Here is a 15,581-nt window from a genome sequence, read left to right on the forward strand (position 1 = left end):
AGAAAAGTAATACTAGTACTAATACTAATGCTAAAATGTGTGTTTGAAAATATTGTGTAATATATTTTGAAATAAATTATGAGAGAGATTGAAAACATCAGATAGATGCCTAGATGGATTACAATGTTAAAATATAAAATAGTAGTGCTAAAATGGCTTTCAGTGTCCAGGGTATGATTTGTGTAATATCAGTGACCTATTTTTTAAAAAAAATTGAAATAAATAGCATTATGAGTAATGAGCCATTATGGGTGGCTTTATAACAGGTGGTCTCACAGAAATATTAAGCTTCAGAATACATTGTTTTAGATTATAATTATAATTTGTGAGGTAGAATAGCAGTAATTACACTCGTGTGAAAGAATGTTTGGATACAAAATCTTCCAGTTAACAATAGAAATTACAACTGCCAAATCAATGAATGTGTAAAATATTTTTGTTACTTTGACTTTTCTCTTGCCTTCTAATGAGATCTTTTCTTTTATCCAGTGTTTGCTTTCTCTCCAGTCCCATTCACTGTCAGATTTACGGTAGTATTTCTCCTCCAGATCCCATTTTACCTCTTTTTTTAAAAAACACACACACATTTGTTTAAAAAAATAAAATGAAAGAAGGCATTAGTAATTAATTTCTTATGACACAGATCTCTTCTTAGAAGGTTGCAATCCAGTAGCCTCAAACTCATTGGTCTCAGTATGATCTATCTATTGAGTTGATAGGGATAAGGTTGTACTGTAAGAACATGGAAGGGAAAAATTCAAAATCCAGTAGATTTCAATAGTTTCCGTTGGGAATTGCACTTAACTCATTTTGAATAGAAGAGTTTACATTTCTCACTTCTGGTAATTCATAGGCAATTCAAAGAAGTTTGATACATGTGAATCCTTCTCAGCATCCAGCAGCATTTCAGAAAATCAAGTCCTGGTTTTCTTAGTATTTACATATCTTTGGAAAGATGATGATGGTGGCTTTTCTCCTGTGGGTCATCTTGGCTCGAGGCATCGTGGCACGTTGCAATCCAAACAAAGCAGGTAAAATAGCTGCATACTATTCCAGTGATGTCAACCTCTTGTAATTAAATACACTTCCAACTGCTTAGTTTTATTTATCAAGAGATCCACAGATATTCATTACAACCTGTTTGTGACAATGTATATATGGGCTTGGATTGAATGTTCTCTGACTGCCAGTGCAAGGACTGTTGCACTAGCATAATATTGGTTGTGCAGTATGAAATCCAGCACAAGGATCCTAGTGAAAAATTGCCATGCAACAGGTGGTACAACACAGAGGCAGCAAGCCTTGTTTCACCGCTTGAGGCAAGACGAGAATGTGCTGTGTGCTCTGTGAGATCTCAAGAGATTGTGAATAGATTGTTTGGACCATGTATCCTTTGGCTTTTCCATCGGCACTGGACACCTCATCACTGAAATTTAGTACTGGAACACAAATTAAGGGCCTGTTGCTTTCATAAATGGTGGATTAATGTGAGACAGTATCCCTGTTCTTGCTTTGGAAGTGTAATTTGGAGATTGCGGGGAAATAGCTGAAAGAGTCCAATATCTCTGCCGGCTTCTATGGAGTGTGTCTCACACACACATAATAGCACCTGCAATAGTACCTTTGTCTAGATAAAGGAAAGAACTTATCTGAATCACTGCCCCTAGCCCCTGTTCAGGGTACCTGTAATTAAACTGAAATGTTAGCAGCTGATTATTCTCTCTCTCTTTAATTCAGTGCTTTTTTTCTTGGGGGACGCTAGGGGACGCATACCCCTAAACATTTTGTGAATCTAAGTTTGGCCTCATGGAGGGGCAGTATTTCAATATGAGTGGGGAAATGGCAGTACCCCTAAACATCTTTGTAGAAGAAGAAAAAAGCACTGCTTTAATTGCAAACTGATGTGTAAATGTAGAAAATTGAAGACGGGAAATGAGAAACTGAGAGAAACCGAAAGTGACAGATTCACCCATCTGAACATGATGTGGCATGGACATAGCCTGCAGGCATCCTAATGAACATGTGTATATTGGGTTTGCAGGCTGCTGCCTCCTACCACATGCATTTATTGAATTTAGTTTGAACGTCTGGAGAAACAACTAGTTGCCAAGCTGAACACTTGATTTGAGTCCAGGCTTACCAGAGCTAAGCCTTTTCACTGGCATTTGCAAAATAAGGATAGAGGCGCATTTTGTAATCACTTCACCATGCTCTAGTAGTGCTTTCCTCCCACTCCTTTTTTTTACTTCTAGATGCCATTTTGGTGTACTGTTATCCTAAAACCATAATCGCAAGAATCCCCGAATGTCCTTATGGGTGGGAAGTTAATCAACTGGCTCTTGGAGGAATTTGCTACAACGGGGTCCATGAGTCGGGGTATTACCAGTTTACAATCCCAGATTTGTCACCCAAAAATAAGTCATACTGTGGAACTCAATCTGATGTAAGTAGCCAAAGTATAAATGCTTCCCCAAGTTGGATGGTGACTGTGTCCAATAAATGTCTGAAGCTGTTCATGCCTTTCCTGAGACTTTCACCAGTTTTACAACAACTTTTTTTATTTATAATTTGAAAAACAATAGATTCACAATATCTCTTATACCTTTTCAACATTGTTTTATATAGATCCATTGTTAAAATTTATATTTGATCCCTGATAGCTTCACCCTGATGGAACACACACTGCTGGCCCTATCCATTTAATGTACAGGCATTTAAAATGACATCTGTACAGCTCTGTGCACTAGGGAGATTTTCACAGTTGCGGCACATGTGCAATCAATGGGTGCCATGCCACACACCCCTATGCAGACGCTGTACTAAATAGGTGTATACCTAGGGCTAACACTGCAGATCAGCTCCTACTTCACACATTCCCTTGTACATCTGGGGAAGATCTGAATGGAGATTTGGGTGTATGTTTATGTCTAATCCATCTAATAACTACAAGACATTTAAAAAAATAAAATAAAGCACTGCAAATCTATTTCACAGTTGCTGAGGGACTCTAGGTTACAGAGTCCCTCTGTAATCTAATCTAAAAATATGAAGTTTGGAGCAAAACAACAACAACCCACAGACTTTAATAACCAACTTATTTATAGGCCATGACTTTTTGCTGGCAAAAGTCTATTTCACCAGATCAGTCACAGTGTGCTTCCCGCATGTTCTCTCATGTGTGTTTACTCTTTCAGAAATTTGAGATAATGTAGAAGTGAACTCTTGACGTGACCGTGTAAAACAAAAATGGCATATGCAGTGTCACCGTTTACCTCTTGATCTTTTCATGGTTGCAGTTCAAAAGCCCCATCTATCATTTCTATAACTCCATCGTCTCCAATGACACCTCTGTGATTGTGAAGAGTCAGCCTGTAAACTACTCATTTACATGCACATACCATGCAAACTATCTGGTGAACCACGCTGCCTTTGACCAAAGGTAACTCTGCCTCGATTCAATTGGCCTTCATCTTCTAGCATATGCCTCACTCTGCATTCAACAGTGTATGATTCAGTCATGTGACATTTCCTGCCTCTTTTAGAGTGGCAACTATTCATGTGAAGAATGGCAGCTCCGGTTCATTTGAAAGCCAGCTGTCCCTCAACTTCTATACTGTAAGTACCCTCTGTGTCTGTCTGCTGATTTCCACTGTAAATTTTTCGATGGTGCAATGGTGAAGTGAAGAGGCCAAAAATATGCAAATGCATAGGAGACTGCCTCCATTTTACCAAATGTAAATGAAAAATTTGATTGTAGACATTCTGTTACTCTTTGGGGGTACCATAGGCTACACAAACTAGCAAGCCGTAACAGTGGTTTTTAGGTTTCAAACAAGTGAGATTACAGCAAGATTTTGCCATCAATCCAGTCATGCATTCTTCCATTCCATTCCCCTTCCTCCCACATCTCCCCCTTTTTTTTACCCTCTCCAGCATTCCATGGCCTTAAACATGCTCATCCTCACTGGACTTCCCATTCCTTAGTTTCCCCCTAAACCATTATTATTATTTCTTGTGCTTCCTCCAAGCCTGTGGATACCTTCTCACTGGTGTGTGGTTAATGCTGTTTCGGCTATGTGGCATTCAAAAAATGTATTTTGCTATTAGTATGCATAAAGGTTTCCTATTAGCCTGTATAATAAGATATGTGCATGTGCAGTCATCACTTAAGCATTTCTTATTCAATATTATAAACAGCTTTCATTCAAGAATATTTGGGTTAAACCAAGAATTCAATGGAGTTCTGCTTGTGGAATGGCATGATTTCAGGCCTTGGCAGTTTGGAGTCCCTTTAGAATGCGTAAGAGATGGCCTGGGGGATGTAGGGAGAAATGGTGAAACTCACCTCTTCTCCACTTCCAGTCACTGGAGCTTCACCTAGATCCAAACTCATTCTGCAAATGGAAGAATTTCTCCTATTCACAGAATGGCAGCTCCGCATTGTGTTTTTGGTAGTGTGGTGTGGACTCTGTACTATTCATTGTGTGACAAGAAGTTTCACTTGTATAAATCATCGCTTGATGCTGTAGTCACTGGGTGATAATGGGCATGCATGTATCAACTCACTTAGTTTTTGCACCAGATGCCAGAGCCACAATTTGACTGTAACCATGTAGGTTTTAAGATTTTTAATTTATGGGCCCCTTGGCTGGCATGGTGAGCATATGTCTTGCAGCAGAACAATTCATTACTTATGTAAACATCTGCTGTATTATAGGCTGGTCTGGTACCACTCAATTATTCTATGGACTTGAATTATGTTAATTCAAATTTTGTAGCAAATGAACCCAGCATTGAGATTCTTCCCTACATTACACTAAACATGCCCTTAGGATCTGATTGTTTACTGAACTGATCATGTAACAATGTACTATGCAGACTGCTTTCTACATCATCTTTATATATTTGCAGTTCCAAACTGCGGTCCAAGCACTGTACTCACAGCATTCTGCACTAGTGCTGTAACTGACGCCATTAAACCCTCCCGAAAGCCACAAACAAAGGGCAATGACTATCTTGTCTTTTAGGTCTCGCTACACATAGAAGTTCCTTTCATTCCCCCTGAAATTTGCCTAGCTATCCTCTGAATCGAGAAGATGCTTATTGTTCTCTTGGGATCTTTATTCCGCTTTGTGTTTGGTTTCTCATGTTTGTTCCAGGTTATAAGGCTTTTAACTGAAAGTTCTAACCCCCTTTCAGTATTTTGGTACAGTATGTGTGAGCACACTCAGTGCTTGAATAGAAATCAACTCCAAATCTCTTTCTGTCAAATTTCAGACAGAGGGTGGCCCAGATTTTGCCATGAATAACTGAAGAGGCCAGACCTCAAGATACTCTAGCAGAGATTCTCTCCATGGGGTCAGGTGACTGACGTTTTCCCATGACCCTAAAGTAATAGAATGTCACTGAAACTGCACTGTGTTGGTGTTTATATTCCTTGGTTCAGCACACCTAGAATAAAAGACTGTTGGGAAATTGTCTGTAACAGTTACTTAACTAGCTGTGGCTTGGGAATGAATTGTGGTAAACAGGAGAGGAGAATGCTGTTGTAGTTGTGGGTTTCCTGCAGGCATGTGCCTGGCCACTGTGAGTATAGGATGCTAGATGGGCCATTAGCCTGAATTGCCAGGTTTACTTTGATTTCTTATGTATTTATGTATATTTCACCAGCTTGTGTGTCTTGGTTATTTATCAACTTCTTTTTTCAGAATAAAATTTGTTGTGCCCGAGTTCTTACCTCTCTTCTGTTATACTATTAAGAATAGGCTGGAATCCAACAAGTGGTTTGACACTGACCGATTGAGCCCTTTTGAGCACTGAAATAACTAATGTAGCTCAGGGTCAGAACACATACTTTGCCTGCAAACCGTCCACAATACTGAGCTTAATGGTCCAACTTGGTATAAGGCAGCTTCTTCTATTCCTAATTCAATGTAATCATCATGAGAGAAAGCCTGGGGGTGTGTGGATTCAGTTGCAAAGTCATTTCGCTATCTTTCTTTCTGACAATTTCCCACATCACAAATGTCTTGCATAGCATGCACCAGCCAGGTTGGGTGTGTGTTATGTGATATATATCCCTGAATCAATTTTGTACTTGAGTCATTTCACCCAGCAGTTTTAGCATTGGAATTTGAGAAGACATTGTGTGATTTGATGCTTCACGGACAATTAATCTTGCGCCTTGCTCACCAGAGAAATGTGTGGCTTTCCTCATTCAGCACTGCATGGCTGGCTATGGCAAACTGGTAGTTGGATGTTGCCAATAAATGGTCCCCCCCCCCTTTGATTCTGATAAGCTTGTTGCTGTCCTTTATATGTGGCTGTTCAGTGATTTGCATGGAATAGTTCCTTCTAAGCCACATTTCTTGAGCTTTCATTGAAGCATTACACACTCGACTTCAAGGCACCCTGTTGTTGAGCCAATTTAGGGCAAACATCATAAGAATGTTAAGAAAAACAAACGAAACACAGATACAAAAATGGCATAAGGGGAAACTGCTGGTGACAGAGTATCTTTGCTGACATTATATCTAATTGTTAAGCTTTTGCTGTTCCTCCTTTGCATTACTAACCCATTCCTCCATTTTCCCTCTCAGAATGCCAAGTTTACAGTCAAGAAGGAAGCCCCCTTCGTAGTTGAAACTTCAGAAATTGGTTCAGACATATTTGCTGGCGTAGAAGCAAAGGGCTTAAGTAGCAGGTGCAACTTTTCATCAATCAACACCAATGTGAAATTTTCATTGAAATTTTCACTCGTCTGGTACTCACATCTCTTTGTCTCCTCAGATTTAAAGTAGTTCTGACTAACTGTTGGGCAACCCCCTCATCAGAATATTTCTTTCCAGTCCAGTGGCCTCTGATAACTAAGGGGTAGGTAAATTTGTGAGAAGGTCAACATAAACATTACTCATATGAAATGGAACTGTTGTGGGTAAGCATATCTTAAGAAACCAATGAACCAATGCCATCCTGAAGTTAATAGAATAAAATTTAGGCTAGGCATAACCCTCGGCCAATAAAGCGAGATGAGCGCTGCAACCCCAGAGTCGGTCATGACTGGACCTAATGGTCAGGGGTCCCTTTACCTTTAATATCAATTGAAGTACTTTTCTAGTAATATTATACAACTCAGGCCCCAAATATATGAAAGACCACCTCCTTCACTCTTGGGTGCTGAGATCGGAAGTTCTCTTGGTAGTTTCTCTGTCCTCAAAGGATTGGGGGATGGCAGCCCGGGAGAGGGCATTGTCTGTGGTGGCCCCTAAGTTGTGGAACTTCTTCCTCACAGGGGCACAGCTGGCAGCTTTATTATCCAGTTTCTGGAGAATGCTGAAGACATACCTCTGACTTTTGACATTTGAGATGCATGTTTTTAGGACCCACCTTATTGTTATCATTGTAGGTTGTTTTAAAAATACGTAATAATAATACAGTGGTGCCTCGCAAGACGAAATTAATCCGTTCCACGAGTCTCTTTGTCTTGCGTTTTTTTCGTCTTGCGAAGCACGGCTATTAGCGGCTTAGCGGCTATTAGCGGCTTAGCGGCTATTAACGGGTTAGCAGCTTAGCGGCTATTAACGGCTTAGCGGCTTTAAGAAAAGGAAACAAACTCACAAAAACTCGCAAGACGTTTTGTCTTGCGAAGCAAGCCCATAGGGAAATTTGTCTTGCGGAACGACTCGGAAAACTCTTTCGTCTAGCGAGTTTTTCGTCTTGCGAGGCATTCGTCTTGCGGGGCACCACTGTATTGTGCTTTGATGTTGTAACCCATGCTTGGACCTTAGGGTGAAGGGCATGTAATATATAGATAATAGTACATGTGATATAGTGTTTGCCTGTGAGATCAGTATATGATGTGGTTTGAGCAAATCATTAGGGGTTTTGATCCAAGGTTTCACTTCATGTAGTGGTGATTTTTTTACACCAAGTGGTGGCCAAGTTGATGCTCTCCAGATGTTGGACTACCATTCCCATCAGCCCCAGCCGACACAGACATTGGTCAAAGATGATGGGAGTTGCAGACCAACAACATTTATAGGACAAGGACACTATTTTGGCTACCCTGTTCTCTGCAACATTACTACTGTTTTCAGTCAACCAGAAATATATAGGATAGACATTTCACTCTCTCATTTTTGTCCAATCACAGCTTCTTTTTACACAACTGAATCTAACATTCAGAGGTGCTCAGTTTGTCACAGAAACCATGCTATGTTCTTGCAATAGCCGCAATAAATACAGTGATAGTATTAGAGATAAAAGAAAAGGAGTGCCTTATTGTTCTTCTCCTTCTAAGAGTGCCTGTTATCATGTGGCTCAGGTGCCCCACAGATGACACCATCATAGTGCATGAAAATGGGAAAGACAGCCGCGCGACCTTCCAGTTTAATGCATTTCGTTTCCGGAATATTCCCAAACTCTCCAAGGTGTGGCTGCACTGTGAGACGCATGTATGTGACAGTGAGAAGTTATCGTGCCCTGTGGTAAGTTTTTTGTTTGTAGCAATTAAGAATGGAGTCTAGCCTGCAGAACCCCCCCCCCAAAAAAAAACCCTGCACATTTCCAAGGGCCTATCAAAGCAGTGATAAGGAATTTTGATTGAACCTTTTGAAAAAGAAAAAGAATACATTTCTCATTTTGTTACAAGAAACAACTTAAGACTTTGCTGGATTGGGTAGACTGCAAATTTTGGCACAATCCCGTGGTTCCAACCCCTGCTCTGCCTTAAAGGTCCATGGGCCAAACAGCCACTGTCTCTCAGCCTAGCCCACTTCACAGTGTTATTGGAAAGGTAATATAGAGTTGACGTCACCATGCTTCCCCGGTCTCCTTAGGGCAGGGGTTTAGAACCTTTGGGAGGAATTCAACATTGCACTACTATGATCATTCTAATAGCACAAGCATTTTTGTTTGCCCAGTGCAATGCTCTTCTGGGGTTCTCCCCAAAGAGATGATTCATTGTCCTGCTAGCACATCAGTTTCGTTGAATCCAACCCTACGGTCAACCAGCTCCCGTCGGCCCCAGCCACTACTGCCAGTACTCAGGGATTATGGGAATTACTGTCTAGCAATATCTGGATGTCCATAAGTTCTATATCCCTGCCTTAGAGGAAGACAACTGCAATAAATGGAAATTAGAAAACTATGGTTCTTCACACTAGGAGGAGCTAGAGCAACACAAGGGACAATGTTTGTTTGTGGATAAATTGTTTCTAGATTCCAGACCTACCCAGGGCTCCTCTCAGAGGTGGATTTAGGGGAGCACGACAAGTTCAGTAACACTGGGCACTGCAACTATGATGTAGAGTGGAAGGTAAAAGGCGGGAGGTGGCAAACACTGGTGTTGTGCGGGGGCACCACAGATACCTGGCCATTACGATATCTGCATATGCAACTTCATTCCTCCATATACCCATGGATACATGTAGCTAAATAGCAGATAATCAGCACACACCTTTTTGATTTTGGGTAGCTGAAAGAAACTTCTGTAACTGCCAACAGTTTTCTTTGATTCTTGGTTTTGGGTCAACTTGAAACAAAAGCAGAACATCCAAATCTTGTCTGATTGCTATCGCTGCCATCTGGCAGCTGGCTAACCTGCTGGAAAAGTGATGGATGGAGGTATCATGTTGCAGCACATCTTTGGGAGAATTTAGAGCATGAAACATGTAATAATAATAACAACTTATTATTTATACCCTGCCCATGTGGCTGGGTGATAAAACATCAAACATTAAAAACTTTCCTAAACAGGGCTGCCTTCAGTCTTAAACCACGTGACAGTGGAAACTGAATGAAGACACCACACATTGCCCAGAAATCACCAGTTTATCTCAGGCCAGAAAATATAATTGGATGCTATTTTCTTTGATTACAGTGAATTTGAATAAACCATGCAGGGAGAAATCCTCTGATGTTCCATTAAGTACTCTGCAGTGCTTTGTTCTTAGGAACTATTCACCTTCACCTTGAGTTATATGTCCCCCTCAGCGCTGCATGTTTAAACCCTGTTTTGACCAGTTACCCTTGATCTTTTTTGACAAAACTGAAATGAAATGAGGCAAATGAGACTGCTGGTCTGGAGATCCCACCCTTAGCCCTGTTGTGACTCTTGCTTCTGTCTCCAAGAACTTGTGATTTAGGCTGAAAACCTCTGTACATTTTCCTGGAAGTGAGCTCGATGGAACACCATGGGGCTTGGACCGCAATTCCAACCCCCTGATCTGCTGCACTAGCAAGAGACTGGTTGAGAGGTCTTCCTCTGTCCTGCCCAAAACAGCTCTACTGGCCTCAGCCCATGGTGTGATGCCGACATCATGCTGGCATGGAACTCCCAGTTCCATCTACTGGAAGTGTAGGCAGGTGGAAGTACCATCTGTGGGACTCCCATTGGCAGTAGCCTACAAAAAGCTGCAAATAGGTTTGGGAGTGGAAAATAAGCTAGCCCATGATCCCTTGGACCCCAGGCCACCCTTGCTGTCTTCATTTGAAGGCATTGGGCACAGTTCAGGCTGCATAACATGGAGCAATAGCACAGAGCTGGGTTTTGCAACTCTCTGTACTTTCCAGCCTTGCTGATATGGGCAGCAGGACTTTGGATGCAGCCCTGGCCATGCTGCTCCACTCCATCCCACTGCTGCCTCACTGGAGTTAGGATTGATCTGTTACTTCTGAATAAATAAGCCTAGGGTTACCGTTCCCCTATGCCTAGAGAGCCACAAAAATGCTAACACACTGATAAGGTTTATCAGGTTTAGAGGAAGAAAAAATGTTCTTTTGTTAAGTATGTGTTCAGTTCTATGGACATACACATTGTCTACCTTTTATTCTTTGGGACTAACATATCTGGGTGTAGTCTGCTGTTGTATTTTGTAATGGTGGGTTTTATATTTTATTTTATTTTATTTTATTTTAATATTTTTATAATTTATATTTTAACTGAGTTTGAGGTTGTGATTTCAATTACTATTTTATTTATGCCCCAGGATCGATTTGATGAAAGGCAGGATATAAATGAAATATTTTAGAAATAAATATTGATCAAGCAAATCGTTTTCTTTGTTCCTTTTAAGTTATGCACAAATCGGAGACAACGAATGGAGCCAACAGGTGGTGTGCTAATGGCTGAACTCACTGTGAACAGTAAGTGCAGAAGGATATTTTGATTTATAATTTGGGTGCTACATTGCAAAACAGTTTATGCTTTACCTGCAAAGGGGAGGATTAATGCTGCCCTTTGATGAAAAGGTAGGATAATTAATCAACCTCTTCAGTAGGAATGCAATCACTTACTGGGTTTGATTTCTGATGCAGGTGTTGCAGATTAACTGGTGTGGGCTGGTTTCCAATATCCTCCTAATTTCTGATTACGGTACATCTATTACTAGGGAAATTCTTCAAATACGGGGATGAAATATCAACGCTTTTTAAGTTGGACCCAGCGGCGGAGCAAGGTGGGGGCGGTCCGCCTCGCCCCGGGTGTCATCACTGAGGGGGGTGACATTCTACATGTCACCCACCCGTGACTCCCACCTACGACGAGCTGTCGGGGGAAGGAGGAGAGCTGCACCGCTTTGCTGTTTTGAGAGCCCTGCTCTTCCGGGCTGCTGGAGGAGGCAGGCAGGGAGAGGATGGGAAGGAGCAAACAAGTGAAGGTTGGAGGGAAGGACAGAAGCTCCCTCAACTCAGGACCCAAACCCTACCCTGTAACCCCACAGAAAGCTTAACAACTTTGGTCAACCCTCCCCAAAAGATTCTCAACAACATTGGCCAACCCTCCCCTAGAAAAAGCTGAACAACTCCTGGCAATGACAATGGATAGATCACAGCCAATCTTTTTATACTGTGAGTAGATTGCAGTCTCTTGGGAGTCCAACTAGATTTCACTGTGGGTGTGACATTTTCCGCGCCGGGTACCATCTGACTTTGCTACGCCCCTGGTCGGACCCAGAACTCTTAGGAGTCCTGCTCCAAATGAAGTTTGTCCCCTTCCACTAAGCATTACTCCCTTGCCAAGCCAAAAGCAAATATATATTAATCAGGGGTGGACTTTGGTAATCTTTGGTAGAATGACACCCTAAACAATGCCAAAATCTGGTGCCCCCAAATGACTCTTCTCAATGATGGATCTTCTCAATTTTGGGCCCTCTCAGCTCAGCACCCTGTATGAGGGAGCTGCCTGAACCACCCTAAATCCGACACAGTATTAAACTCACAAAAGTAGGAGGAGAGGTGTTACTAAACACAGGCGATACCTTGCAGGTTTTATCCTTAGTTGGAAACAATACTTCCGAGCATGTTCTGGTATGTTATTTCCAACCAGGGATTATGCAAGAAACCAACCAGGGATTGAGCGAGAAATTGTGGCCAAGGATGACTGGGGATTTGTAGCTTTCTTTGTCTCATTAATCAGTCCAGAAGAAATTCAGTAGAGTCATTTACAAAGAAGGGTGTTCCAAAGCAGCCATATGAGGTGCACGGAACATATAACGACATAGGTACAATAGCTCCTTATACCTGTTGTCAGAGCACTGGTCCATCTAACTCAGAACTGTCTACACTAACTGACAGCAGGTCTCTGAGTTCTACTTGGAGATGCTGGAAATTGGACATGGGACCTTCGGCATTCAAAACAGATGCTTTACCTCTGAGTTGTGGTCCTTTCAGCAACAGTAAGGGTGGAGGCTAACTCTGAGATTTCCGTAACTCCTGGTGTGCCTCAAGGCTTTGTAGTCTCCAAGCTTTGAGGGAACCTACACATGTTGCAGGGCACACTTTCTATTTATAGTTTTGCATTGCCCAGTGTTTTGTTGAGCTGAAATGGCCTTGAGTTTAGACCCTATTCCAGATCACTTTATTATTTTAACATAAAAATAAGAGAACATGTCCACAGATAAGGGGCCTGTTTGGAGGGCCCACTTTCAGACACCAATACAGTGGTACCTCGGGTTACATATGCATCAGGTTACATACACTTCAGGTTACAGACTCCACCAACCCAGAAATAGTACCTTGGGTTAAGAACTTTGCTTCAGGATGAGAACAGAAATCGTGCTCCGGCGGCAGCAGGAGGCCCCATTAGCTAAAGTGGTGCTTCAGGTTAAGAACAGTTTCAGGTTAAAACCGGACCTCCGGAACGAATTAAGTACTTAACCCGAGGTACCACTGTGGATTAAAGGATAATGCAAGATATAAACGTTTTAAAGGACATAAGGAAGTAATAAAATCAAGCTATTCCACCTTGCTGAATGGATCATTACTTTAGCATGTAGTTAGTGGCAGTGTAATGTTCATCACATTATTGCATTGATTTATCTTTTTACTTATAAGTCATTTCCTGTGAGCATTCTAACTTTTCTTATTTCTCACAGATAAAGGATTAACCAGGAATTACAACTTTTCAGGTAAAAATTACAAATATTAAACTATCTAACATGTTAGTCAATGGAAATTTATCAGCATTAATGAAAATGCCGTATAATAAACTTTATTATAGTTGAAGGATGTCAGAGCTATAATAGTATTAGATTAATTGCTTTCCTGGACAGAATTTGCTGCCATGTTCTTGTTTATGATAAACAAGAAAATCAATGTAAATCAATATCAGAAATTATGAGGGACACCATGGAGGGCTTGTGGGGAAGTAGAATGTGAAATGAATATGAATCGGGAAAGTATGTATCAATTTCTAAACTTTTGAAATTCAGAAATAAAATTATAAAAAGATAAATCAAGGTAGCTTATAAACACCATAAATGTAAACATCATAAATGTAGAAAAAGCTAATATAAAAACAATAAATTCCAACAGTGGTGGGGGACCTTAGGCCTGGGGGCCAAATGCAGCTCCCCCCAGCCCCTTATTTGATAATTGGGACTCTTCATAGGCCCTTTCCCCTCACCAAGCCACATATTTCACAGGCCACTACTAGGCAGCCTTATCTGGCCCTTAAAACTGTCCGAAGGCCACAACCCCCCGGCTCTGCTGCACATCCTTTGCAAGTGTTTTTCCCTAACTGGAATGTGTCCTTGAACTGTAATAATGCATACCTCTCAACTGCCCCAATTAAATTGGGACATCCCATTTTTGGGTGCCATGCTCTCTCACAAAATCACAGAGTCCCAAAAAAATGTGAGATCGGGACCTCACGTGAAAGCACAGAACCCCAAAGTGCTCAGGTTTTTTTGCCTCCGCGCTCTCACACAGGTCACAAGACTCACACAGAAGCATATCAGGGGACATGCACACCCCAGTTTAAATTCTCAACATGTTGGAGGGTATGGATAATGCCTCTTTCTTGCAAGGTGACAGCAAGAAAAATATGAAGTAATAAAAGTTCCAAATTCACCCAGAATCACTAACTTTTTGGCTTAATACATACAGGGTGGTATTCAACTGAGTTTTATACACAGCAAACCCATTGAAATTAATGGGCATCCAGCTCCACTTGTGGTCTTACCGGCATTGTGTGGGGAATGGGCTATACAACTGCACAGGACAGCCTGCATCCTAACTAAAACATTCCTGATCATGGCAGATGGCAAACCCAGGCAGATTCCAGGATGTTCCTCATCTGGAACAGTTCCACCACAATGCATATATCCACCACAAGGCTCTGTATAAAACTGAACTCAGCATATAACTTAATCCCCATGGAAAGATGGAATGATAAATATGGGTTGGGCCTTTTAAAATGGTGTCAAAACTGTGGCTATATAAAATCTCAAACAGGGCAATGTAACAGAAATCCACTGAGCGAGACTACCATTCTTGGGCAAGGTGATTGAGCGAGTGGTTGCTGAACAATTCCAGGCACGCCTGGAAGAAGCAGACCATTTGGATCCCTTCCAGTTGGGATTCAGGCCTCATCATGGGACTGAAACTGCCTTGGTCGCACTGGTTGATGATCTCCGGCAGGCTAGGGACAAAGGTGAGAGCTGTTTCCTAGTTCTGCTGGACCTCTCAGTGGCGTTTGATACCATCAACCATAACATCCTTCTGGACCGTCTTGAGGGGCTGGGAGCTGGGGGCACTGTCATACAGTGGTTCCGCTCCTTCCTCCTGGGCCGTGTTCAGAAAGTGGTGGTGGGGGATGAGTGTTCAGACCCCTGGCTCTCACTTGTGGGGTGCCTCAGGGTTCTGTCCTCTCCCCCATGCTTTTCAACATCTACATGAAGCCGCTGGGAGAGATCATCAGGATTTGGGCTGGGTGTTCATCAGTATGCAGATGATACCCAGCTCTACCTCTCTTTCAAATCAGAACCAGTGAAGGCAGTGAAGGTCCTGTGTGAGTGCCTGGAGGCGGTTGGAGGTTGGATGGCGGCTAACAGATTGAGGTTGAATCCTGACAAGACAGAAGTACCATTTTGGGGGGACAGGAGGCAGGCAGGTGTGGAGGATTCCCTGGTCCTGAATGGGGTAACTGTGCCCCTGAAGGTACGCAGCCTGGGAGTCATTTTGGACTCACAGCTGTCCATGGAGGCACAGGTCAAATCTGTGTCCAGGGCAGCTGTTTACCAGCTCCATCTGGTACGCAGGCTGAGACCCTATCTGCCTGCGGACTGCCTCGCCAGAGTGAT

General features: G+C 42.1%; 1 protein-coding gene across 1 annotated transcript in view; it reads left to right on the forward strand.

Moving 5' to 3' along the window:
- Positions 1–15,581, forward strand: part of TECTB (tectorin beta) — a 36,094-nt gene that overhangs the window by 19,682 nt on the left and 831 nt on the right. Inside the window, exons 3-11 of the mRNA XM_082225045.1 lie at positions 854–1,031; positions 2,253–2,443; positions 3,297–3,439; positions 3,543–3,615; positions 6,600–6,703; positions 6,790–6,873; positions 8,324–8,486; positions 11,076–11,145; positions 13,374–13,406. Coding sequence (XP_082081171.1) covers positions 956–1,031; positions 2,253–2,443; positions 3,297–3,439; positions 3,543–3,615; positions 6,600–6,703; positions 6,790–6,873; positions 8,324–8,486; positions 11,076–11,145; positions 13,374–13,406 — 937 coding nt within the window. The 5' untranslated portion in view covers positions 854–955. The remainder of the gene's footprint in view (positions 1–853; positions 1,032–2,252; positions 2,444–3,296; positions 3,440–3,542; positions 3,616–6,599; positions 6,704–6,789; positions 6,874–8,323; positions 8,487–11,075; positions 11,146–13,373; positions 13,407–15,581) is intronic.

The sequence above is a fragment of the Podarcis vaucheri genome, assembly GCF_965113315.1.
Source record: "Podarcis vaucheri genome assembly, chromosome: 5".
Classification (NCBI taxonomy): domain Eukaryota; kingdom Metazoa; phylum Chordata; class Lepidosauria; order Squamata; family Lacertidae; genus Podarcis; species Podarcis vaucheri.